General features: G+C 39.4%; 1 protein-coding gene across 1 annotated transcript in view; it reads left to right on the plus strand.

Moving 5' to 3' along the window:
* Positions 1-634: 634 nt before the first annotated feature.
* Positions 635-27,583, plus strand: part of grb7 (growth factor receptor bound protein 7) — a 28,626-nt gene continuing 1,677 nt past the window's right edge. Inside the window, exons 1-14 of the mRNA XM_041814873.1 lie at positions 635-778; positions 8,498-8,672; positions 11,055-11,184; positions 17,394-17,550; positions 17,635-17,756; positions 18,516-18,590; positions 19,661-19,798; positions 19,946-20,056; positions 20,686-20,784; positions 22,311-22,394; positions 22,673-22,789; positions 24,160-24,217; positions 24,333-24,420; positions 26,740-26,833. Of these exons, the coding sequence (XP_041670807.1) occupies positions 8,503-8,672; positions 11,055-11,184; positions 17,394-17,550; positions 17,635-17,756; positions 18,516-18,590; positions 19,661-19,798; positions 19,946-20,056; positions 20,686-20,784; positions 22,311-22,394; positions 22,673-22,789; positions 24,160-24,217; positions 24,333-24,420; positions 26,740-26,833 (1,443 nt within the window). The 5' untranslated portion in view covers positions 635-778; positions 8,498-8,502. The remainder of the gene's footprint in view (positions 779-8,497; positions 8,673-11,054; positions 11,185-17,393; positions 17,551-17,634; positions 17,757-18,515; positions 18,591-19,660; positions 19,799-19,945; positions 20,057-20,685; positions 20,785-22,310; positions 22,395-22,672; positions 22,790-24,159; positions 24,218-24,332; positions 24,421-26,739; positions 26,834-27,583) is intronic.

The following is a 27,583-nucleotide window of genomic DNA, read 5'->3' on the forward strand; positions in this document are numbered from 1 at the left end:
TTCTACTGTCCATTAACGTGCTTGTTAGGTTAATTTGTGACTCTAAATTGCCCGTAGGTGTGAGTCAAAATGAGCCTTGTATCTACAGTTGAGTTATGGGATTGGCTGGATCCAGCCTGGGGCGTACCCCGCCTTTCCCCCCACGACAATGGGCTTAACTCCAGCCCCAAGTGATGTGAAAAGCTGTAAAAACAACAGATGGCAATGGATGAGGAGAAATTCATGGATCTGCTTAAAGTCAACTTTTCTCATATTAAATCATTAACTTCCTTTGCGTTTCGCTAGCAAAAATGCCTGATTCGTTGTCTTTTCTAAGCAAAAACAATTAACATTGAAACATTAGTGCACCTGTAATTTCTATGGGAAGAAGCCTAAAGGTAAAGCTGTAAGAAAAGGAACAAAAAAAATATGCATAAAAATATAAAAACTGCTGCTAAAAAATATGGAGTAAAATTATACAAAAGCATTATGACTAGCTTATTTTAATAGCTCAACACGTGTTGAACAAAGAAGGCTTATTTTGTGTAAGTCCTTGTGTCATTGTGTTTTAAAATCTACCAATCAGCAGCCTCAGGGAGAAAAGGGGGTGTGGCCTGAGCGCACCTTGACGCTCTAACTCCGCCCTTTCCTCACATGCAACGCTGTTTTCCCTCACAAGAGAGAGTACCTGGGATCCCGGAGGGTTAGTCCGCTATATCACAAAACCGAGCATCCTTTTCTTGGATTAACACCATGGCTGACAGCTGAACCCGGCTAACTCACAGTGCTGCGTGTACAGGTAAGGCCTGACGTTCTTACAGATGCTAACAAGCTAGCTCCAACAGGTGCATTTTGTTTTCAACCGCGAATTTAAAGCTCTCAGAAAAAGACTTAACAAGCCGAATTTGGCCGAATTAATCTTCATCTCTTTTATGAATTTTTTAAATGTTTCGTTAAGTTGGCCGAACTTATTTCAAGATGATAGAGAAATTTCTTTCAGTTTCTGGGTGAGGTTTGGCGCCTCGCCTCCTCCTGTGTTCTGATTAGCTTAGACTGTGTCGTTGAAACAAACCTAAAACTCGTTTTTACAGCTGGCTGTTTCTACATTTTCTTCACTGATACCAGAGACAGCATATGCCAAAGAAATAACATTATTTAACATTTCTTAACTTTAGTTTTAAAGGGTTAAACTGTCCCTTCACATAGAGACGCTCCAGAGGGCAAACTTCGCGCAGACTCAGTGTTCATCTCAGCTCAGTGTTGGTCTGATAACAGCAGTTTTATTTCTCCTGAAGACGCTTTACTGTGGCTCATGTGCTCCATAAAAGTCTACAAAGGAGCCCTACCTTTGACTTACTTTATACTGTTGTTTTGTTCAAGAAAGACTACTTCACAACTATTTTTTTTTGCAGATTTGTAGGTATTAGGAGGGGTTGATGCTCAAATTTGAAGTCCATTTGTAAATAGTTCTGATTTGAAGGTTAATGTCATTAACCTTAGCCATAAAAAAATTATTAAGTTAATTATTTTTTATGGTTAAGGTTAATGTTAATGTCATTAACCTTAACCATAACTAACTAGATAAATAACTAAAACTAAAATGTGAAAATCAGTTTAGTGAACTGAAACTAAATAAAAACTAAGCTTTCAAAAGAAAATTAAAACTGACTAAAATTAAATCCTGGGCATAGAAAACTAACCAAAGTAAAATACAATTAAAGATAAAATCTCCTTAGTTTAAGTATTCGACAGCAGCATAATGACTGACATGAATGCCCATGCCACGAGAGAATAAAATCCCCTGATTTGATAGGATAAGACTTCACAAAATGGTAATTTTTGGTCCTAAGTTTTATACAAACATCAAAATTGAATAAATGACATGAAAAGTGATGAGCCTTTTTGGATCTCGGCCCTGACAGATAACTGATGTTGCTGAAAAAACTAAAACTAACTCTAAAACTTATGAAAACTAAACTAACAAGCCAGCAGGAAAAACAAATTGAAACTAAACTGAAATGTAAAACAAAAGGTAAAAACGAAATAAAAATTAAAAACTAATGAAAAACCCGAAACTATTATGTTACAATGTCATTTAGCAGACGCTTTTCTCCAAAGCGACGTACATTTGAGAGCAAGAACAACACAAGCAATGATCTAGACAAGAAGAAACAACATCAGTAAGTGCCATCAAGTGCTTCAGGTTCAATTGGACGCAAGTGCTGCCGTGTAGAGTTTAAGGCAGAGTACCTAAAATATACGTTGTTTATGTAGTTTTTTTTTGTTTTGTTTTGTTTTTTTTTTGTTTTTTTTGTTTTTATGTTTTTTTTTTTTTGTTTGTTTTTAGACATCAACAATGAATCAAGGAAAATGTGGGATCACTAATCGCCATTCATTAGGCTTCACAACAACTATTTACCAAGTACCAAGTGCTGGATCATTCCCAAAGAGCTGGGCAAAGAAATCCCAGAAGTAGAGCAGGACAGTGCGAGCTAACTATAGTTGGGAAACTCATTCAACCACTGGGGACAGCAGTGGAGAATAGTCTGGCTGAGACTCAATCTACTACTGGGGACAACAGTAGAGAATTGCCTAGCTAAGTGCAAAGTGTTCTCTGAAGAGCTTGGTAGAGAGCAGGGGAAGATAGGACTCCGATTAGGGCTGGGAAATGTACCAGGTTTTAAGGATATATGAATGCATTTTCAGACAAAATGTAGGGCAAGACGATATTGCCTATATCTATTTAATTTATGTTGATTTAAAACAGGTAAATAGTTTTTAGAAACCATCAATATTAGACCAAAGAGGTGTTTTACAGAAAGAACTGCCATCAGTATGAATGAATTTGAAATGTTTAGGTTAATTTTGAGTAAATCTGCAGTATTTTTTGATGTAACTTGCAGGTTAATGTTCATGTTGTGCAGCTCGCCATTAGAAAAATTGCCTGTGTGACATTTGGCCCATGTGGATTTGACGTTGTCTTTGGTATTTCTTTACAGACAAAATATATAGGTATCACCAGTCAACCAGAAAATAATTAACATATGAATTTGGGTCCTTTTTTTCTTAGACCTAATTTTTATATTGAATTAAAAACAGATGAAGATGTTTGAATATCATTGCTAAAATGTTGTGTGGTCTGCCCGTTCAACCGTTTTTCGTTTAAAGATCTTTTATGTGTCACTTGATACGCCGTAATCACAGCAGGTGAGCTGCACATGTGATGACTTACTGTTGTATATATTGCACCCAACATCCTGTGGTGCAGGTGTACAGACTGATATCAGCAGCATGAAGCTGCAGAAAAATGTTGAAACACCTGCATGATTTTGGAGATGTATTACACAACCATCAAGTAGATATTTCTGATGGTAACATTATGAATTTAAAAAGAAAATATAGGCAGGTATAGTTGAGGCTGTAAAGATACTGGACTGGCTGACCCAGGAAGTCTAATTGTGGAAAACACTAAAAATATTTAATAAGGGGATTAGAGACTAATGGGCACTACTATACATTCAATAAAATAACAATAAAATAATCCCTTAATGATAAACAATAATGAGAGACCAGAAATAAATGGCAAAGCAATTAAAGCTCTGATTTATTATGTGCCATAGATGATAAAAAAAATACATTATAAATTATGTTGAATGTGTTAGCAGATTCAGATAACGAGTCATGATTATTATAATAAATATGTTGACAGTCTAGATTTTTAAAATTGAAATATAAATGTAATATAAACCAAATAAAAATTTAATAGAAACCAAAATATTCATGGCTTTTCACTTTTTTGGCATTTCTATTCAGAAATAAAATTATATTAAAAAAAAAGGTGTATTGATAGTTAAATGTATGTTGGTTGCAGACCTCAATACATACACTATATTGCCAAAAGTATTCACTCACCCATCCAAATAATTGAAATCAGGTGTTCCAATCAATTCCATGGCCACAGGTGTAGAAAATCAAGCACCTAAGCATGCAGACTGTTTCTATAAACATCTGTGAAAGAATGGGTCGCTCTCAGGGTCTCAGTGAATTCCAGCGTGGTACTGTGATAGGATGCCACCTGTGCAGCAAGTCCAGTCATGAAATTTTCTGGCTCCTAAATATTCCACAGTCAACTGTCAGTGGTGTTATAACAAAGTGGAAGCAATGCAAATGACAGCAACTCAGCCACCAAGTGGTAGGCCACGTAAAATGACGGAGCGGGGTCAGCGGATGCTGAGGCATAGAGTGCGCAGAGGTCGCCAACTTTCTGTGGAGTCAATCGCTACAGACCTCCAGACTTCATGTGGCCTTCAGATTAGCTCAAGAACAGTGCGTAGAGAGCTTCATGGAGTGGGTTTTCACAACCGAGCAGCTGCATCCAAGCCATACATCACCAAGTGCAATGCAAAGCGTTGGATGCCGTGGTGTAAAGCTGTTGGACGAGTCTGGGTTTGGCGGTTGCCAGGAGAACGGTACTTGTCTGACTGCATTGTGCCAAGTGTAAAGTTTGGTGGAGGGGGGATTATGGTGTGAGGTTGTTTTCAGGAGCTGGGCCTGGCCCCTTAGTTCCAGTGAAAGGAACTCTGAATGCTTCAGCATACCCAGAGATTTTGGACGATTCCATGCTCCCAACTTTGTGGGAACAGTTTGGGGATGGCCTCTTCCTGTTCCAACATGACTGTGCACCAGTGCACAAAGCAAGGTCCATGAAGACATGGAGGAGAGAGTTTGGTGTGGATGAACTTGACTGGCCTGCACAGAGTCCTGACCTCAACCTGACAGAACACCTTTGGGATGAATTAGAGCGGAGACTGAGAGCCAGGCCTTCTAGTCCAACATCAGTGTGTGACCTCACAAATACGCTTCAGGAAGAATGGTGAAAATTCCCATAAACACACTCCTAAACCTTGTGGAAAGCCTTCCCAGAAGAGTCGAAGCTGTTATAGCTGCAAAGGGTGGACTAACGTCATATTAAACCGTATGGATTAAGAATGGGATGTCACTTAAGGTCATATGAGAGTCCAGGCAGGTGAGCAAATACTTTTGGCAATATAGTGTATATTTAAGAAATAAAACTGGCCATATTGCCTCAGTTTTCTGCATATGTAAACATTTTATCAGGTTGTTTATTTCTTCTCCGTTGCTCTCGCGGAGAGCTCTGTATCATGGCAACCCTTCTGTCCTCCACACACGTGCTCACCTGTGTGCTCACCTTAAACTTGAACCCACATCTGCTGTGGAGATTTTTAACCGCTAACGACAGCGTGCAGCTTTATGTTTGAGAAAGGTAGCGTTCCCCACCAGCTGCTGTGTGAGTGGAGAATAAAGGAAATATTGAGACTGTCTCTGGCAGGCGGCCCTCTCTGCCTGATCAAAGCGGTGTGTTTGTGAAGCTGCAGGCCGCCTCCTGTTCGCCTCACGCTGCATCAGCTGCATTAAAATAACAAGACGACAAACTCCGTCTGCTGGAAACTGTCAGACGAGGCAGCAGACGGCTTTCTTAGGCAGGGCTAGGTGATTTTATTGAGATGAATCCAACATGATCATTATTACTTCTCTCTAACATGCAGTTTTTAGTGTGAGATGGCACTTTTCTGAAGTTATGGATTTAAAATTATACTTTATTTTGTTTTAGTGGAGGTTAAGCTGGCTTTACCACTAAATTTAAAACTTTTTTTTTTATAAGTTTCAAAACAGAAGTGTCATTAGTCTTTACGTCAGACTGGATCAACAATAAGTTTCATTGTGACTCTGATTGTGTTGTTGGTGTTTTTCTGTCTGCAGCTGCTGACTTTGCGAAGCAGGTTTCTTTTTAATTGGTGGAGCATGAGCCAAAACTAACACGGAGAGCAGTGTGCTTATGACAGCAGCACTCAGCTCCATGATTGACTAACTACATCCGGTTACACACAATGACACACAACGCTACAAGAAAACAACACGCTTTAGTCATACTTTCCTCACTCAAAATAGCTTTTCATGGCTCAGAGCCAGAGGAATATACAAACTGGAATTTCAACACACCTCCAGTCAGCACCTGCTTCTGTGTGTGTTTATGGGTTCATTTTGTCTGCATGTGAAACGTATTTCCTTCAAATCCAACACTCTTCTGCACCGTTTAAAAAAACAAATCTGAGGGTGGAAACACTTGTTTATACTGCATTATATCTGTGTGCAGTATGTGCAACTTCAGTCTTAAAAAGGGAAAACTTTACATATTTTTGTATCTACAACCCCAATTCCAAAGAAATTGGGACACTGTAAAATGTGAATAAAACAGAATACAATGATTTACAACTTTCACAAACACTATAGGGCTGAACGATTTGCAAAAATAATCTAATTACGATTTTCTTGCCCAATGTTGTGATTGCGATTTTATACATGATTATTATTAGGTTCCTCATCTTGTGTAGTTTTTTAACATAATGCAACAAAAGAATCACACTATATTTTCACCTACACTCAGTCAGGAACTCATCATACATTTAATCATTTTATTAAAAAATGGATATAGAGATTTACTTGTCAGAGAAGGCTCTGCTCAAAAGCCCCCTGCATTAGTCGAGCAGCATGCTTTGACTTTCCAGCTAGGACCCCCCATATGGATGGATACATTTGTCAGAACGTATACTGAAAACAATGAAATTACTTCAGGAACAATTGTCCATAGTAGCATGAATCTCAATATGAGGGTACAGCTATATGCTATGAAGGAGGCGGCTGGGGTGGAGGGATGACTTTTGTGAACTAATGCTAAGTTTCATCTAATATCTGATCGAATAAACTCGAGAAGAACGATTAAAAGTGTCAAATTGCTATTATTTTTGCTCATATTCAATTTTTTTACCCGTTGCTTTCTTGAAGGATCATCATTTTTATGTCACTTTTTTGATTAGGAAAAACATACATAAAACAAGAAAGGAGAATTTTTGTAAACCATTCTAAAAGAAAAACACCTGAATGTGCACATAATGTGCATAAAATCTCTGCTGCTGCAAACATTGACAAATTAAACTGGGATTTTGGCACATTTCAAGTCAAAGAAATATTGCAACTTCATATTGCAGTTTAATCGAATTTGCAATTAATTGCCCAATCCTAAAACCCACATAGCTTAAAAAAGTAAAGACATAAGGCTGGAAAAGTAAGTGGTGCTAATGAAAAAATAGCTGGAGGAGCATTTTGCATCTAATCAGGTTAATTGGCAACAGGTCAGTAACATGATGGAGTAAAAAAGGAGAATTTTAGAGAGGCAGAGTCTTTCAGAAGTAAAGACAGAAGTTTGCCAATCTGCAGAAAACTGCATCTGAAATTGTGGAGCAATTTCAGAAAAGAATTTTTTAACATGAAAGATTTTTAATATTTCATCATCTACCATCCATGATATCATAAAAAGATTCAGAGAATCTGGAGAAATCTGTGTGAGCATGGGATAAGGCTGAAGGCCAACAGTGGATGCTGGTGACCTTCAGGCCCTCATAGGTCACTGCATTAAAAGCAGACATGATTCTGTACTGGAAATCACTGCATGGGCTCAGAAACACTTCCAGAAGTCATTGTCTGTCAACAAAGTTGCAAGTCAAAGCTGTATCATGCAAAGAAGCCATATGTGAGCAGGATCCAGTTCTCAAGTCTGCATCCCTTATGTGGTTGCATTATTGCCTTGGTTTCCAACCTTGGGTCTGGGACCCCCCTGGGGTGGTGCCAGAGATTTTGGGGGGGGGGGGGTGCAAGGGTCTGTCTGCTCTGAGGTTGTTAAAATAAGGTTCAGTCATACTATCTTAAATCTTGAGAAAACACTTCTGAATAGTTCATACAAAGGTAATTTAATAAGAACACTTGTGTTTTGGGCAGTTTTTTGGCTTTAAATGCTAAAATAAATCAAATTGATGTATATATCATGCATTTTCTGTGGGACCCTGAGGGCCTTAGCTCTTCTTAGATGTGAGTATGGTGGAACCACTGCATTAGTGCCTATGGCGTGGGCAGCTCACACATCTGGAAAGGCACAATCAATGTGGAAAGTAGAGAGAGGTTTTAGAGCAACACATGCTCCCATCCAGACAATGTGTCTTTCAGGGAAGGCCTTGACTCCTTCAGCAAGACAATTCTAACCAGCTGACAAGATTAGGACAACATTACTGTCCAAAAACTCCATCAGCTGGTCTCCTCACTTCCCAGACGTTTACAGACTGTTGTTAGATGAAGAGGGGATGCTACACCCTGGTAAACATGGCCCTGTTCCTACTTTTTTGAGATGTGTTGCTGCCATCATACTCAGAATGAGCCAATATTTTTCATGGAATGGTAAACTGTCTCCGCTTAGACATCTGATATGTTGTTTATATTCTATTGTGAATGAAATATGGGTTTATAAGATTTGACAACAACATCTACTCTTAGTGCTTGGGCACTCCTATGTATAAACAAACTGGAGTGCTAGTTTGCATGTTTGACCAGTGAGCTTCGTCAGCCCACGTGAGCTGTAACCTGCTCTCTGTCTCCTCCTCTTCCTCAGGTATCATGATGGAGGTAGCCGGTCCCTGGACTGAAGTATTTGAGGCCTCAGAGCGGACAGAGAAGCCTGGACGATCGGACACATTGTTGGGGAGCTCCACTCTGACTCTGGCTCCGCTGGTCACCGAGTCTCCGTCCGTCCGCCGCTCCCAGCCCATCCTCATCACCCCAAACAGGTAGGACGGACTCACGCAAACATTACTCACTGAGAGCGGACGTGAGTCAACAGACTTCTGCAGGAGGAGGGCGTGTTGACTCGACTTCCACCTCACATGAGGCAGTGAGTCACAGGATGTGTAAAGTAGTGGCTAGTTTCTGTTGCTGCTGATACTCTCCGCCTTAAAGACAAAGTCTGTGATTGCAGAGAGGGCTGGAGTGTTTGTTCAGATACACAGCTGTGGTTTAGTGTTATGTTTCTTCATTGAACCATGGTGCCTTTATTTATTCTGCCCTTAAGACAAAGAAACCAATGTTTCTGCTTGTAAATAAACTATATTAACTCATAGGAGAGGGGCAGTGTATCAATACTGCAACATAACCTCTTCCTTTACTGATGCAATTATCTGATCATTTAATAAAGAATAATACTGCACTCTAAACAGATTAAACCAACAGCTTGATTCTTATTTGACTACTTTATTATTGCATTTTAACCATCTTAGGTGTAAAGTTAAACAATGTTAAGGTGGCAAGGAAAAACGTCCCTTAACTGGGCAGAAACCTCAGCCAGAACCACAGTCCTGTTGAAAAGCCAAAGTTGGGGTTTAAAAGGTATTGAGGCAAACAGGGACAGAAGAAGGAAATGCAGAAAGAGAAAAGAGCAAGATGCAATCAAAGAGAGTGGCAAGATTGAGAGAGAACAGCAGATAGAGAGAAAAGGGAGATGCATGCAAAAAGAAAAGCAAGATGCAGAAAGAGTAAAATGGAAAGGCAGAAAAGTGAAAAGTAATATGCAGACAGAGATGCAATAAAAGAGAAGAAAGAGACAAAGAGAGGAGCAAGATGCAGAGAGAACAGAAGAGGGAAAGAAAATGGAAATGCAGACACAAAGAAAAATAAGATGTAGAAACAGGGAAGAGGGAGATGCACAAAGAAAGAAGAGCAAGATGAAGGAAGATGCAGATAGAAGAAAAAGATGCAGGCAGAGAGAGTAGTAGAAAGAGAGCAAAGGGAGATGGAGACAAAAAGAAAAGCAAGATAAAGAAAGAGTAAAGATGGAGAAATAGAAAAGCGCAAGATGCAAATAAATTAAAATGGGGGCTGCAGAGTGAGAGATGACTCAAATACAGACAGAAAGAAGAGCAAGATGCAGAAATTGGGAAAACACATGGGAGTTTTAAACAATAAGCCTTTTATGACATAAAATCATATCATATTTTTTTACAGATTTATTTTTGGCTTTTTATGCCTTTATTGATAGAGGAGGACAGTTTAAAGATTCGGAAACAGGGATGAGAGAGGTGGGGAGAGACATCCGGAAAAGTGCCACAGGCCAGATTCGAACCCAGGCCAACATGGGGCGTGCCTTAAACCACTAGGCCACCTGCGCCCCAATTGGATTATGTTTTACTGAAACATTTCAGGTTGTATTGTGCTGTGTCATATCACATCTCTTTATATTATGTCTTACAGTCATATGTCATACAGATATTGCAATTGCATTTTAAAATACGATTATTCTTGGGTTAATCTTGTGTATTTTTGGACAAATTCAAGCAATAAATATAATTCCATAAATAAGACCATGTGTACTGAAAACAATTAAGTTATTCTGATTAAGACAAACATATATAAAACACAAAAAGGAGGATTTTTGTAAACCATTATAAAAAGTTGACACTTGAATGTTTGCATAATTTGCATAAAATCTCTGCCGCTGCAAAAAAATGATTTATTAAACTGGTATTTTGACACATTTCAAGTTTAAGAAATAATGCATCTTCTGTGATTTGAAAGTTGCAGCAGGCCATAGTGCAGTTCAATCTAATTTGCAATTAAATGTCCAGCCCTAGTAGTGTAGCGTCTTTTTATCATTGTTTCATGCCATGTAAGGTATTATGGGACTGTGTCATATTGTAATATGTGAAGTTAAAGTGTTGAAGTATCTTGTAGTGCTTTGTAGAATCAAATGAAGCCATATTGTATCATTTTTTGTTTTGTTTTGTTTTTTTAGATTTATTTTGGGCATTTTATGCCTTTATTGATTGAGGAGAACAGTGGACAGAATTAGAAAAATGGACGAGATAACTGGGGAGAGACATGCAGGAAAGAATGCAACAGGCCGGATTCAAACCCGGGGCGACTGCGTACATGGGGTGTGGCTTAAACCACTAGGCCACCTGCACCCCCTGTATCGTGTATTTTGCGCATTGTGCTGTTTGGCATAATGTCTTATTGTGTTATAGTTTATTATAATGTCATATAGTGCTTCATGGTCACGTTGCATCACATCATGTACAGTAGTTTGGTATAGCATCACATCATGTGGTGTAATTTGTTGTTGTTATCTTGTTCTGACCACATTTACTTCCTGTGTTGTTTCACTGACTTTGTCTCAGGGCAAAAGATGTGGAGTTGTTCTCTTCCTCTGTCCCCTCCTCCATACCAAACCCATTCCCTGAGCTGTGCAGCCCGTCAAAGTCTCCGGTTCTCATCAGTTCCCTTCCTCCTCCTGCAAGTGACAAACACGTGAGTTCATCGTCTGTCTAGGAAAGTAACTTTAACTCTCAGCTCAACTGTTCTCATAAATGCACTGTTGTTTGGATAACAGATGACTGATCTTTGCTTTGAGTCAGAATAATCATTTTTTTCTGCTTGAAATGGTGTCATTAAACCTATTTAATTGAATACAGTTGATCATATTAGAAAAGAAGGAAGGTTTTATTTGTGTAGCACTTTTTTACTGAGGCAATTCAACATGATTTACAGGGCAATGAAGCACATTAAAGACCCAAATTTACAGCTAAATTAAAGATTTAAGACCCATTAAAACAAGCTATTAAAAGCAACTGGTGTGTTGTTTTTATGCCCCAGCTTTGCCTATCACCAGTATGGAAAATACACAAAAAACAGGAACAAAAAACAACAAAACTGGTTCTACTTAAAAGTTTCCCCGTCCTTCCTTTCTGCCAAATAGTTCTCTAATCTGGCAAGTGTTTACCACAAATTTACCCAACTACAAGTAGTGCCTGTACGTTAATCCACCACACAAAATAGCCCTCAACAAGTGCACTGATTGCCCTGAAGGAGGAATATTTGATAAAATAATGAAGCATCCAGGTGTTTTTTGAACTTTTTCCCTGCTTTATTCCTTCCTGTCACGTCATAGACATGATTTCCTTTTATTCAGTAGCAATGAGTGGAACTGACATGGTCTGAAAGACCTGAAGAAAAGGACTTAGACACGGTTGCTAAATACAGGATTTAATGCCAGAAATAAAAAAAAGCAAAGATTTATGCCTGCCTTATTCTTGGAGAAGTTTGTGTTTGTATAGACGACCTCTCTCGTGTTAATCCCCTCACACCTGTCTGATCTGCAGCGTCTGACAGGTGGGATTAAACTTCAGATCTTTAAATGTGTCTGAACTTGTTTGTGAGTGCAGCACGTAGAGGACGGTTATGATCGTTACCATGACGGTGTGGGTTTATTTCGACTCACAAACATAGAGAAAATCACGTCTGCAGAAACACTGCATGATGCTCTGCCAGCCTCTTCCAAGGAGGGTTTAATGTTTAAAAATGAGGGTTTGTTAACAGGTTAGTTTGTGAAAAACAGTCAGCGTCGGGCCTGTTTGTGAGAATGAGACACAACAATAAAACTGAGAAACGTGTCTGAGAATAGACTTAATTTTGAGCTCTCACAACAGCCCAAAAACGCCAGCCGCTCTTTGTTTTTGTCCACATCAGGCCAGCTGTGAGGCTGTGAAGAGATGATGTGTTGTCAGTATTTTCCAACTGTGAATCATAATTATTCAGTAAAAGTACAAAGGACCCACAGGGGAGAAACAGACTCACAGTGAAGTGTTAGCTTCTTTTCTGCTGCCTTTTGTTTGTCTAAATAAATTAAACATAATAATGTTTTTATATACAGACACTCCAGGCCATGTAGTTAAGATCCACAGTGGTCATGTTGGATCAGGCTCTGAAAAGCATGCAAGGTGCCTGCTCTCCTGAGCATGTCAGCATTAGTAGTACAGTCTTACCAACAATACCCTAAAAGAAGTAATCAGAAAGCCAGCCAGCACTTCTGGCAATCAGTCAACGTCCAGGGCTCGCAAGAGTAAAGTAAGACCAGAAGGACCAGGCCTGAAAGACTCTGACTTTTGTTTGTCTCAGATATCGTGAATTACACACTGTCCTGCCCAGCAGACATGTCACTTCATGCGTGAGGCCAAATCTCCGGCTCCCCAACTTCCACACCCTCAACATTTCCAGGCACAACTGGGATGAAGTCAGACGTGGAGCCACCACACTTCACAGTACTCTCTGGACCAGAATACAGGGCAGAAGCTCCAGAATCCTCCCTGCTGACAGAGTCCAAACACCTTCCAGAAGTCATGCTGCAAGCAACCCTCTATTGAATTCCAAAAAGAGGACCTGAAATACCAGGATGTGGTCAACTGTAGACCTCTAGAAAGCCCAACTGTTCTGGCTGCTGGTGTTGGAGCAGCAGATCACGGATCCTATTCAGCACATCGCCCTTTCAGATTAGAACAACAGTTCCCCTCTTCCAGTTGGTTGGGATGATGCCTGTTCTCCATAAGGAAGAGATGAGAGCATGCAAATACTGGAGGGAGGTTTCACCCCCTGCCTTGAGCATCTCATTGTGGATCTTGCATATGCCTGGTGCTTTCCAGGCTTTCAGTCGGTGGATCACGGCTCACAGGTGGGTCAGGGTACACTTTGTCTGTGGCATGCATTTGGAGCTCTGGACTGGGAAGATCAGACTGATACAACTCCTCAAAATAGCCAAACTAGTGTTTCTTGATATCTGACTCCTCTGTCAGGATCGTACCGTTTGTTGAAAATTGGTTGATGACACCTCAGCATCACTAGTAATATTTAAAATATCGACCTACTTGATCGCCATTTGCTGTGCAGAGATTTCCTCCTAATCTTGCAAAGAGGGTCCTGAGGGATGCCCTGCATGCTTCATGTGATGCACAACCTGTCTAATGGCTTCAACATGAGGTGTACTCCACCTATGTGTGTCTTTCATTTGTATGTCTCTACTTGCAATATAGTCTAAGGGTTTGGGGGTGCAAACCCCTTGCTCTGAGGCTCCAGGAGCAAGGGATGCCAACCCCCTTTGAGCTGCATCATTTTAACAAAAACTAGAACGTTTCTTGCATTTTTAGCTGCTGCTGCTGTGCAAATTGCAATGCAACACACTTAGAATTGTTACATAAGCCTCTTTGTTAGCCAGTTTTTTTGTAATGTAGCTTTTATTTGTTCCTGAGGTGTGAGAAACAAAGTAGATTTTGTTGGCCAGTTCTGCAAGGAGCTTCCTATGTCTGAAGCTTTTCCGATTGTGCATACTTTCCTGAGCTTTTTGTAAACCTACAGCAGCTTATTTTTAGGCGTTGTGCTAAAATCTTTTTATAATGAAAACACGTCTTAAAACCAAGTTGCAAGGATGTCATAATTACTAAAAACTGCACAAAGGCATAAAGAATTATTCAGATTTTTTTTAACTTCTTTGAAAAACAGATTTCCTAAACAAAGAGGCCTTGTTCTCAGATTTCATGCACAAAATGAAATGTCATCACTTCTGTCTGAGTATTGCATGTTATTGAATACCTGAGCTGATTGTCACACAATGTTATCTTTATTTCTGAGCACAGATGCTGGATTTATTCTTAATAAAAAGAAGCATATTTTCCTCCTCCTCCTCCCCTGGACTGGCTGTTGAACTTTGTGATCTCCACAGGAGGAATCCTCCTCCCCCGGGTTGATTCTTAGTCATTATTTGTCCCGCCTGACGCCGGCACTCGTCCAACCAGTCAGGCCTCGTTGACTGACAGCTGCAGGTTTCTGGCTGGGCAGGTTTGTTTTCTTTAGCTTGGAGAAGAGCTGCTGGATCCAGCCACTGTGTCAGACAGCAGTACGCTCTGAGATACGACCTGACCGCTGAATAACCCGAGATCAGCGTGGCAGCTTCAGGGGCAGACAGGACAACGCACGCACTGTTGCCTTTCTAATCTCATCTGTTTATTTGTTTTTTAAAGGATTCAGAAATGACTGGCAGAATGAAGGAAATGAGATGTTTCTTTATAAGACAGCTCCTGGCATGCAGAAGAAGACACGACTGTTAGAAAGCACGCTAATTTTTGCCCTAGAGAGACGGTGAAGACAGGCAAGATTGGAAAAGAAACATTCTGAATTAAAGAGAAAAAATTAACATCGACATCTGTCAGTATTGAGGTTTGTTACTGCAGAATAACTGAGTCTACCGTTGCTAAACATACTGGTTGTTGGATCTAAAATTTGCCATTAAGAATTGAGAATTATGCTGCATTCCTCCATATTAAATCAGTATTAATAATTATTTAATTAAAGCTATCTTTATGCCTCCAGGCTGGTGATAGACAGGGACCAGCAGCATTAAGTTTCCAGGTTGTCTGTCCAGGTCATTCTTTTGGATGCAATATCTCAGGAACAATGAGGGAATTTTCTTAAAAAATGCTCTATTGCACAGTCTGACTCAAGGATGAACCAGTTGATTAAAGCAGTCAGTCGTCACTTTCTGCTCCCCAGAGTGGCCACCCTGCATTTAGGTGAAAACTTACCCTGAAACGGAATGGTGGTAGATTAGAAAAAGAGCGATAACTACATGATTAACCCTACCCTATACAAGTAGTTTTACTTCAAACTATTTAAAAGCCATAAAAGATGGTTCAATAGACTTCTTACCACGGGCAAATCAAAGGAAGAAACTGGAGCCTTAATTCACTTTATGCAATGTAATAACGTGGAAAGGAGTAATGCTTTGACGTGAAAACTTTAGATTGTTTTTCTAAACTCTTGACTCTGATGAAGATGCAGTATGCATCAAAACATTAGCCATGTGATCCAATTTCTTCCCTGGATTTGCCTGTAATCAGGAGTCATTGAATCTTTTTTTTTTTTTCATATTTATGTTTTTTTTCTCTGAGCACTGACCTCCACCTGTGGAAGGAGAAGCACAGGAGACTCCTGTTTTGTTAATTCAAAACAAAAATGTAGATGTTTTCTATCTTCAAATGACAAAGGAGTGTAAAAGAGCCATATCCATATTTTATATTTGACCTGAATAATAACCGCTCTTACTAAAGAAACAAATATCTCTATTAATTTGTGTAGTAGATAGCCTTCTTAAAATGAAAAACAATCTTGCCACATATTTAAAATGGATAAAAAAAATAGCTTTAATTAGTTAATAATGGCAAAACATGGTGGAAAAGGTGTTGAAATTGGATTTTAAAAGAACATAAATGGGTTAAAAGTGGCAACAAATTAGATAAAAGTGGCTAAAAATAAAAAATTCATTAAATTGGCAAAAATAGGCACAAAAAGTGGTAAAAGGGCATCAAAAAGTGGCTATAATATCTTTAAAGTGCAAAAACATTGGTGGAAATTAGATCAAGTGCGATGAAAAATTGATATAAACCGGCAGAAATTGGATAACTGGTTAAAATGGGCAAAAAGGGGTGTAAAAAGTGGTCAATAGTTGCAGTAACTAATGAACAGAGACAACAATAGGCAAAAAGTGGCAAGAATTGTTTTAGAAGTGACAAAAACAGGCAGAAAAAAAGTGGTGAAAAGGGTTTAAAATTGACACAAATGGGTTTTAAGTGGCAAAAATGTGCTAAAATTGGTGTTAAAAAGTGATGATAAAGGGTTAACATTTGGTTAAACTGGTGTAAAGTGGCAGCAGTATAAGAGCGCAGCAAAGCCAGCATAATTTGGGCAAAGTGTCCTCGCAGCTTGCTCCTATCACTTAGATTTCTGAGGTCCTAGTAGTCGACACAGGGTTAATACTGATGCTGATTTTTAGTAGAATTGATAAACCTTATTTAGATGCTTTTACAGTGAGAAACAGAAGTGTCTATCATTTTAGAGTTATATTTACAGCACATGATAGGTTGAAAACTTGCCATTTAAAATACATTGACGACTTCAGTACTAATCACTTGTATGACTTCTATCCAGTCAGATAGTGTTGTAACTTACAGCAGAGCCATGACGCACATTTTAAATCAGTTTTATCAGTTATCTGTGGAATGACATGCCAACACAGATAACTGCTAGTGCTGAAATTTGACCCAAATTAAAGGCCAGGACGATAATGGGTCAACCTCTGCAGGTCTCATGTTCATTCTTTAATATTGAGCTCGAAATCTGGACCCTTTGAGAGATTTTCTTTAAACTTTGCACAAACGCCCTCTCTTACTCAAGGACTGACTGATCATATTTTGGGGGCCAAAGGTCGAGATAAACAACCGCCATAGCCTGTCTTCTTGATTTCATTGTCTGGCAGTTATATGTCTCATGGCGGCATGCAACTACTAGGCTGTAGTTCTACTAATCCAAATTTTTTGAGCAATTTTAGAAAATTAACTGTGACTTTAAGAGCAACTTTTACCAAAAAGAACAGCTGTTTGAAGTGTTGGGTTTGCAGAAGTTCAGTAATTTAGTAAATGTGGTTTAAAGAGAGCCAATGGCTGAATCCCAAACTCTAATTTTACCAGCACATGGACTTAGAAATACCTTCTCTGTGTGTAAAAACTCTCAGTACATCACTACCATGCTATGAATGATCAACAGGGTCAAAAAGTGACAAAGCTTTAAAAAGAAGCCTCAACAGATGTATAGGAGAGAATTACTAAAGGATTGAATCTCTCTACATTCATCCTCAGTTGATAAAAGTGTACGGAGAGGACAGCCACAGCAGGTCGGTGTGGGTTTCTCCTGGAGCGACGGCCAGAGAAGTGTGCCACCAGCTGGTGCAGACGGCCCACTGCAGCGATCAGGAGAACTGGGCTCTGCTCGAGCTGTACCCCACCCTCGGCCTGGGTAACACTCTGATTCTTTATTCACAGACATGTTTAGCATCATTTAGTGTTTTTAAGGTGACTGACATGATCTGTGTCTCCTCAGAGCGATGTCTGGAGGACCACGAGGTCGTCCTGGAGGTTCAGGCCACCTGGTCTTTGAAAGGCGACACGAGATTCGTTTTCTGCAAAAACTACGCAAAGTACGAGTTCTTCAGGAAACCGATGGTATGGACTAGCAGAATAATGCATGCTCTGCAAACAGAATCGGTTTCCTTTACATAACCAAACCCCTGGAGCTAAAGAGGAGTATTTTATTGAGCAAACCGACCGCCTGACGTCACACTGGTTTGTGATCCAGACTGATTGACAGGTTGCGTGCCGGTGCAGACACTCTGACTTTGTGCCTCGGGTGGTTCATTACATCAAATTTTTCTGTCACCTGTGCTTTCCGCAAAGGTTACAGCTCTCTAAGAAACTGGTTATGATGGAACTCCCACTGGTTTATCTGAACAGTGAGTGCACACTGCTGCCAGAAGGCATGAAAGGGAAATCGATCAAAGATTTGGTGCTTTATATACGAAGATTAGACTTTCAGCATGCTTAATATGAGCAGTGGAAACAAGGTGGGAAAAAGAAGCGTGTTCATGATTTTAAATTATTTGTCACAGACTAACAGAGGTGTCCATAATCATGAACATTTTGTTAAAAAAGCAACTGTAGTGACGTAAGACACAAAGAAATGCCCACACAGCAATGACAACGCATCTGACAACACAAAGTTCATAAACCGCATCATTAAACTTTATAGAAGACAATAAATTAATCCTACTCAGTATGAAGGCCTGTCAACTTTAGTTATATCAAACATCAAACACAAATGCAATGAAAAGTGCTCTACATATGCAGAAAATAGCTTTTTATCAGCATTTAAAGAGGATCAGGCTCAGAAGATTTTAACAGTCTCCCTCTTTTTTCCTCTTTCAGCTCTTTTTCCCCGAGTCCATGATCTCCGACAGTGCTGACGTCAGTAAGGGGATGACGTCTTCACAGCTCATTCAGGTAAAACCAGAAGATCAATCACGGTGATTTATTAATAGAACAAGAGTGGGAATCATGAGCTCATATTTCAGAGAGACAGAAAGGCTGAAAATAAGAGTTTTATTACAACATCGGTTTGTCTATCTGGTATCTGCTGAATCCCTCCTGGACTGTATTTTAATCTATAAAATGCAAAATATCATGCATGTCTTGTTGTAAAATGAAAACATTTAAATCACAAAGATTAAAACAGTCCAAACATCATATTCCAACATAAAATAAGCTTTGACATTGTCTCCAATTTAAAACTTTCAGCAATTAATTATCTAGTAATCTGCTAAATTGATTTTTTGTCTAAAGCAAGGATTTCCGAACTTTTTCCACTGAGGGCCACATACAGAAATATATAGGGATGTTGGGGCCACTTTGATAGCCACAAGGCAAGGTATATGACATAGATTTAGTCAGAAGCAGAATAAAGGAGGAGCTGGGATGGAGGAGTGATGCAAGAGCAACTTGCGGAGAGAGCAGCAGATAAATAAGGCGGCATGAGAGCAACAGGCCGAGAGCGACTGGCCAAAAGCTTAGAACAAATCAGCTGGCCTTCAGCTTATTAAGGTTTGCGTTAGATCAGCTGACTGGGGCAGAGCTTGACTTTGTGGCCCGCCAGAACTAACGCTAAATGCTGGATTTAATAGCTGACAAGACAAATAGACAATCATATCCAGGTTTTTGGATGCTAATCAGATTTCAGGCGCCCTGTTAGCCCTAGCTTAAACTGGCTTTGCCCCTGGAATATTATTGGTACTGCTATTTGCTGCACAAACTCATCAGAGAGTTAAAAAAGCAAAATATTATTTTGATGCAAATATTTTTACCATGTACAGAACTGTCTCAGTTTAGTCACAACAACACATCAATAAATTCTTCCTGCTGAGATGTTTGTTTACAGAATCAGCATGCTCATATAAACAAGATTAGCTTCTCTTTACAATTGAAAGTCACACCTACTCCTGCAGGGTAGTCAGGATTAAGGTTTAGAGGAACGTTGTTTTGCATGTTAAAGTGTGTGTGTCCTTTGTGTTGATCAGAACCTGCTGAAGTCAGGAACGTGTCCAGAAATTCAGGGTTTCCTTCACGTTAAAGAACCGAGTCGTAAAGCCTGGAAGAAGGTCTACTTCTTCCTCCGACGCTCCGGGCTCTACTGCTCAACCAAAGGTTCCTCCAAGGTCAGAAAGTCCAACCGTTTGTTGCTCATTCATTCATTCATTCTGCAGCCACAGATATTCTATAGAACAAATCTAAAGGGGATATGAAACAGAGATAAACTGAGACCAGCTAATTTCACCATTTAAACGTGTTAAATCTCCTCCTAGGAGCCTCGTCACCTGCAGTACGTGGCTGATCTGGACGAGCTGAATGTTTACACAGTGGTGAACAGCCGTAAACTGTACGGAGCGCCTGCAGACTTCACCTTCTGTATAAAGGTGAGCTCTTCCTTCAGGCGTCCTGATGACGCAGAAACACGTCAAACAAAAGGGTGTCTAGGAACAGTAAGAGATCTGTTTGACCTGAGGGTCAGCCCCAGTGTAGCATTCACATAATTCCCATGTTCTTAGAGTTCATTTTGTTCATGTGTTAGTCATGATGTGACTCTTTGTTCTGCTCCTTTCACAGTGATTCATGAAGTCAGACTTTATGTAACTTCAGGGAACAAACACAGCTGTAAATTACTGCGAAGTAGATTTATGTTGAAATAGATTTAGGGTAAAATGTGATAATGTCACGATGTCTTGAAGCAGTTCCAATTTGTAGACATGTGGTTCTTTCAGGCAATAGTAGTGATTAACTCTGCAGCAACATGTACTCAATAATGAAATTTATCAGAAATTATAGGTCAACTTGATATATACCTTTTTTATTCACTACAAAGTTACGCTGAATTATTTTATTTAAAATGTTTACAGAAAAGGACAAACACTAGCTTTGAGATCAAAATTTGGAATCTCAAAATGGGGTTAGCCATTTTACATGAAGCTCATATTTAGCATCATTACTGCTGATAGACAGGAATATTAACCATAGTAACTTTGCCCCTTCTTATTTTGTGTTTTAGCCATCCAGAAATCCTGTCCGTGCTCAGGACCTGAAGATCTTGTGTGCTGAGAATGAACAGACTCGGACATGTTGGACATCCGCTTTCAGACTTTTCAAGGTTAATAAGATAATCCCTCTCAGTTCTTCTAAAGCCCTTTAAACCATTCTTCATTTTTCTTACTGATTTAAGTGCTGCACAATTTTGCAACAATGTGCAATTGCAATCATACTTGACAAGACTGCGATTTGCTAATACGGTATAATCCATAAATTTTATTATGAGTCTGCTTGCTTGGTTATCAAAATGCAGAGAATAGTCATAATTTTCATGTTTATTTCTTAATTCAGAACAGACAAACGGGGTTCCTGCTGATCCTTGAAATGTCTCAAAAGGTCTTAAATTAGGCTCTAAAGATTTAAGGCCATAAAAAATATTAAAAACTCCTATTTTCACCGGTAAGAGGTCTTACATTTTTGGAGGCACTTAGACTAAGATATGCATTTATCCAATCTTAATTTTCTAGCAAAATTTATAAGATTTTAATCTTTTTTTGTGTTGTTTTGAATCATTTTAGCAATGCTGCTAAATAATAACACAGTGATAAACATCGCTATGCTGTATAGTGATTGAACAGATGCATTAAATGTGCCAAAAGTTCTTACGTTTTTGTGACATTTATGACCAAAACATTTTTGTCCTATACCATTTGACAATTTAAAAACAGCATATTAAATGAGCAAATTCTGCCCTCGTCCGATGTACTTAAAAAACCTTGCATGATTTTCATTTTTGACCCTTTGCTGCAATAAATGGTATTAATTTTTTCTCAATTCAGGTCTTAAAAAAGGTCTTTAAAAGCCTTGGATTTGAAGTTTAGATTGTGTAGGAGCCCTGTGCAAATATATAGTAGCATTGGAAATACAAACCTGAAGTTTTTATAATACTGCTTTGAAAAATAACATGATTGCAAAATACACTTTTTCAGGCTTTACCCCTCTCTTCTCATAATTCCCCTCATGATGTCATGTGGGGAGTTAGCCCCGCCCCCAGGTTCAGTTGGCCCTCCCTGCTTGGAAGAAAGTTCCGCCCTCCTCTCTTGATCCTCCTCTAAGCTGGCGGCAGGGAGGAGGATCAGCAGAACCACATCCATTTCCTGAGGAGGGCAGAGTCAGACAGCTCGTATTTAAGCCACAGACACAGAAACAGCTCGTTCTGAGCAGGGCTAAAACAGAAAAGTTTTAGACATGCAAAAATCCAATACCAGGATTTTTTTCAGCAACAAACTTCACAGGCATGTTTTGGGGAACTCTGAGACCAATATAAATTTTTCTTAAGGGGTCAAGTATGTCCCCTTTAAGTTTTTCCTTTTTTAAACATAAAGGTACTTGTGCAGCAAAAGTAAATCACTATTCTAAATTTAAAAGCCTTTCTACAGGCATTTTTGATAACCTTTCAAATACTACTCAACAGAAAAAATAACTGCAGCCTTTTATGCAATTATGGAATTGCACAGCCTGACATTGTGATGGCAAGTAGATTAATTGTGCAGCACTAATTTTTACTTTTTAAGTGAAAATCCCTTGTATTGTTCTGCACATAAGTACAGTAATTTCTTTGTGTATTTTCTTTCTGTTTGTATTCAGTACGGGAAGCAGCTCCAGTGTAACTACCAGCTGTCAAAGTCGGCGCCTCGAAGCCTCGAAAGAACCAAACTCACAGATGGAAAAGTGAGATCACTACACATAACGCATGCAGAGGAGCCTGGGAAATTATTTAGTGGTGTCACCTCACATTCATGCTGTTAAACCTGCTGTTACTGGGGTTGTTAAGTCATCTTATACATGCTCTAATGCAGGCTCATTATCATGATGTGTACATGTTATGTTTGCTGTTAAAGCTGCCCATATGCATGCTTCAATTCAGGCTCATATTAATGCTGTATACATGTTAAATATGCTGTTGAAGCTGCTGTTATTCATGTCTGTGTTAAAACTTATGTGCACAGTCAAAGTCGGAGGCGAGCCTGGTGGCCATGGACTTCTCAGGTAAAGCTGGTGGACGTGTCATCCAGAACCCAGTGGAGGCCCAGAGCGCAGAGAGGGAGGAGGGACAAGCCTGGAGGGTGAGTACAGAGGATGGAAAGGAGGAGACGGAGGGAGAGGATCATGAGTGTGTTAGGAGGAAAGAGGGAGCAATAACTAGAGTGATAAAGAGTGATGGAGGGTGTGATCTATATGAGCTCATAGAGGACTGTGTGATAAAACACAGAGTGTGAGGAGGAGACAGGGAGACTGAAGGAGTTTGGTTTGACTAAATTTCAGCTAAATGAAAGTCACTGCTGAGATTGTACAGTCAGAAGAACCCTGGGAATGTAATGTGAAGTCTGTGCCTAGTTAATTTAATTCAATTCAGTAGGCATTACTTGTACAACTGTACTTCAGGGAGATATTTAGGACCATTTTATTTCTCCACGAGGCTAGAGGCATTCTGGTTTTGGGTTGTTTGCCTGTCGGCCCGTACATATGCCCTGACCATTCTTGTTAACAGGATGTCTCAGAATTGCTCTGAGTGATTTTTGCACTTCTGTCCACTCTGATACTACAATGAACTAATTAGATTTTAGAGGTCATAGGTCAAGTTCGTTGGGCTTCATGGCAATCCTTCACAAAATCCACTCAGACTCAGAGATGAACTGATTCAAGTTTGGAGCTGAAAGTTGAGGTCACTTGGCCTCAAGTTCCCCCTTGCTAGTGAACTCACAAGACACTATATGGACTACAAATCATTAATACATTAACCACCCCAGCTCTTCTTCATGACCAATCGCTGTACTTTCAGTGTTGGGCAGTTGTATACATCACTGAGGCATTTAGCCATCAGGCTGAAATGGACAGTGCTAACTGTCTTTAAGGTCAAATTTTACTTGAGATAATGGGTGTGATAATAAATGTTTGATGACTCTTTATTTAAGGGTTGATTCTCATATTTTAATGGACCTAAAACTTGATTTTTTAGTCTTTATTTTACTGCATTTGTTTGTATTTCTTTTTATCATTAATGCAGATTTATAACCCCTTCTTGCTCTTATTGGCCACAGTTTTAAGGCTGATTTTTTAAAACACTCTTAGCATCAGTGCTTTGAATTTTGGAAAAGTCAAGTCAGTTATCCTAAAGTTCTTCATCCCAGTGTGCTGTTGTTTTCACTCAGCATTTTTCTTGTTGGTTTGTTTTAACAACTGTATTTTTCCTCTGTGTATCTGAACATAACTGTATGTCGTTCATTTCTGAATCAACATTTAGCCAAATTTTATTCTTTTGTTTCTTTTTTTTATTCAAACAATCACCAGACCTTCCGAAATATAATATTTATTTCAACAAACCAGAAATAATTTGTAAGGAAAGAAACAATCTGAGATGCACTGATGTAAAAATCCTTCCTGTCTCTGGTTTGTGACCTTTCACTGTCATGTTCACTTCTCTTCACCGGTGCAGAGGAGAGAAGCCCTCAGGTGCAGTCTGCCCAACCTGAGCTCTGCTGCCAGACCTTCATGTAAGTAAAAAAAACAGGGGAGAGCAGGTCCTGATTCAGGTCATCACAATTTGTTTCGAAACAACACTTCTTCACTTACTTCTTCATTCTTCTGTCTTTTCATTTTTGTTTACAGCCATCCACAAGTCCCAGCCGTGGTTTCATGGTGGTGTGTCCAGAAAAGAAGCTCAGAGGCTGATAGAGAAGCAGGGACTAGTGGACGGGTGAGTGGACGAACCACAACGCTAATTCTAAATAAGGCATGATGTTTGTGAAATGTAAATAAAGCCAGACTTAGAGGTTTTGTTATATATCCAAAACTCATATTTGATGGCAAAAAGGCAAGTCGAATCAAAATGTACTTATATAGCACGTAAAAATGACCTCAGCTGACCAAAGAGATGCACAGGATTAAGTCAACTTAAGTATCAAATATGAAAAAGGAGGCAATCAGACTCAATAAAAAAAATCCATCCATCCATCCATCCATCCATCTAATTTATCCATCCAATTTATCCATCCATAATTCATCCATCCATTTAATTTTCTTATCCATCCATCCATTCATCATCATACATCATCCATCCAATTTATCCATTCATCCAGTTCAGCCATCCATACAATTCAGCCATCCATTCATCATCCATCCAATTCATCCATTTTATCTAATTCATCCATCCATCAATTAATACATCAATCCATCATCCACCCATCCATCCAATTTATCCATCCATCTAATTTATCTATCCAACCATCTAATTTATTCATCCATCCATCCATCCAACTTATCCACCCATCCATCTAATTTATCTATCCAACCATCTAATTTATCCATCCATCCATCCACCCAATTTATCTAGCCATAATTCATACATCATCCAATTTTCTCATCCATCCATCCATTCATCATTATCCATCATCCATCCAATTTATCCATTCATCCATCCATCCATTCATTCATCCAACCATCCATCCATCCATCAAATTCATCATCCATCCAATTCATCCATCCATTCATCCATTTTATCTAATTCATCCATCCATTACTTCATACATCAATCCATCATCCATCCATTCATCCATCCAATTCATCCAACCATCCATATAATTAATCCATTCATCCATCCATCTAACCATTTAATCTATCATCCATCAAATTTATCTATCCATCAAATTCATCCACAAAACCATCTATTCATCCATCCATTCATCATCCATCCAACCAGGCTTTCATCCATCCATCCATCTAGCCATCAGATTTATCTATCCATACAATTCATTGATCCAACCAATTTATCCATCCATCCATAAATTTCCCCATCCATCACCATCCATCCATCCATCACCAATCCAATTTATCCATCCGTCATCCATCCATCCATCCACTTTATCTATCCATCATTCATACATCTATCTATCCAATTTCTCATCTATCCATATAATTAATCCATCCATCCATCCATCCATCCATCCATCCATCCAACCACGCATCCAGTTTATCATCCTTGCATCCACCCAGTCTATCCATCCATTTGGGTTTTGGGTCCAACCTGAGGTCCCCTCCCAGTTGGAAGACTTCCTGGAGGTGACCATGCTTGAACCTCCTTGGCTGGCTCTTTTCTGTGCGTAGAGGCAGTGGCTCTGAACTCCTCATCCTATTTCTAAAGCTGAGCCCAGTCATCGTCTGAATGAAACTCATTACCAATGCTTGTGTCTCATTCGTTTAGTCATTAACCAAAACTCATGACCGCTATGTCAGCTGCCAATCAGTAAAGATGCCTTCAAATTTAAAAAGTTTTGTTGCATTGGCTGGGCTTGTACAACTGGCAGCTGAGACACAGCAGAACAACAATTAAACAGTTAAACCTTCATTTCCTGGGCATGGCATCAGAAGAAAATGGCTTCAATGCAAATAAAGTGAATTGTTGTTGAGAACCAAACAGGCTGTTTTTGCATTTAAGCCACATATGTGCCCTAAAGCACATTCATTGATCCAAACCTTAAGAGATATATTCCACTTAAGCACTGGACACATATTGTTCCTGCAACAGTATGTATCCAAATGTTGCAAATTTCTGATGAAAATCACAAAGAGTGACTGCTGCTGCTTTTGCTGAGACCGACAGCAACAAACCAACCAGCTGAAATGAAACCAAAAACGGCACCAGGCTGCAGATGATTTATGCAAGCTGATGACTTGTCTCTGCTGGCGTACTTTATGTTTTCTGCTGTGATTCACCAGACATTCATCGCTCAATCTCACGCTTCTGAACTGATATCCAACAGTCTGACACAGAGTGTAACAGACCGACAGTGTCACGCAGTGGGACACGCAACAGATCTGCATCATGTCTGTTATCACGCAGCCTGCAGGAGCCTGAAGGAGACATGGGTTCCTTCTCAAATTCTTAAATGGGCCCAGAATTCATGTTGAGTTCATTATGTAGCAGTATAAATGTCAGCTGGTGTGTGTTTCAGTGGGCTTCAATGTGAAATTGTCTGGGGAAAATGATATCTAAATTACCTTATGTGTTTCTGTGCAGGATGTTCCTGATCCGTGAGAGCCAGCAGCATGCTCAGTGCTTCGTCCTCTCTCTGTGTTATAAGCTACAGACCAAACATTACCTGGTTATCCCCGTAAGTTACCTTCTTTCCCTCAATTAACCACATTTATTTGGCTTAAATATTTCTTTATTGTGAATCCTAAAGTTACTGTGTGCAGTTATTAGTTTGCTATTGTTCTAGATGACAACACTCTGATTTGAGAGAACTAATGGTGTCATCTCGCTGCTTGCTGACACTCTCTTTTGATGGATTTACTCTGTGATGATGGTGCACATTTTCCCACCAATTCAGCAGTAGTAATCTGACTAAACTGGATGACGGTGTCTTAATTAAATTTTGTGGTTTTCATAAAATCATGTGCTTTCTTTTTATTATGCAAGTATTTTTCTTTTCTTTTATACTTCAATGCTTAAAACTATTGGTTCTCAACTGTTCCAGCCTTAGGACTCTCCAACTCCTCCTTCATGATAAATCGCTACACAAATTTGTGAAATATTTTAATCCCTCAAATGTATTTAAAGAAACATTGGCAGTCCTGACACATGTCTTAAATGTAAAACAGTTCAAGGAAAATGTATGCACTGCATTTAGGAATAGGTTGAATCACAGACATTTAGCTTCTGTTTTTTAGTTTAAAAGAGGTTGTGAGCTACTTTTTCCTCTTTTGTTTTAATATATAGTTTTTTAGTCACAACCTCCTTCTTGTTTATGTTCTGGCCTGTTGAGCTGTCAGTGTGTCGTCAGAGCTCCGCTGCGTCTTAAGCAAGCAAGTGAAGTATGTGATCTGGTGACATGTGCGTGTAAAAAAGACACCACAGGAAA

Source organism: Cheilinus undulatus, linkage group 20 (genome assembly GCF_018320785.1).
Source record: "Cheilinus undulatus linkage group 20, ASM1832078v1, whole genome shotgun sequence".
NCBI lineage: Eukaryota > Metazoa > Chordata > Actinopteri > Labriformes > Labridae > Cheilinus > Cheilinus undulatus.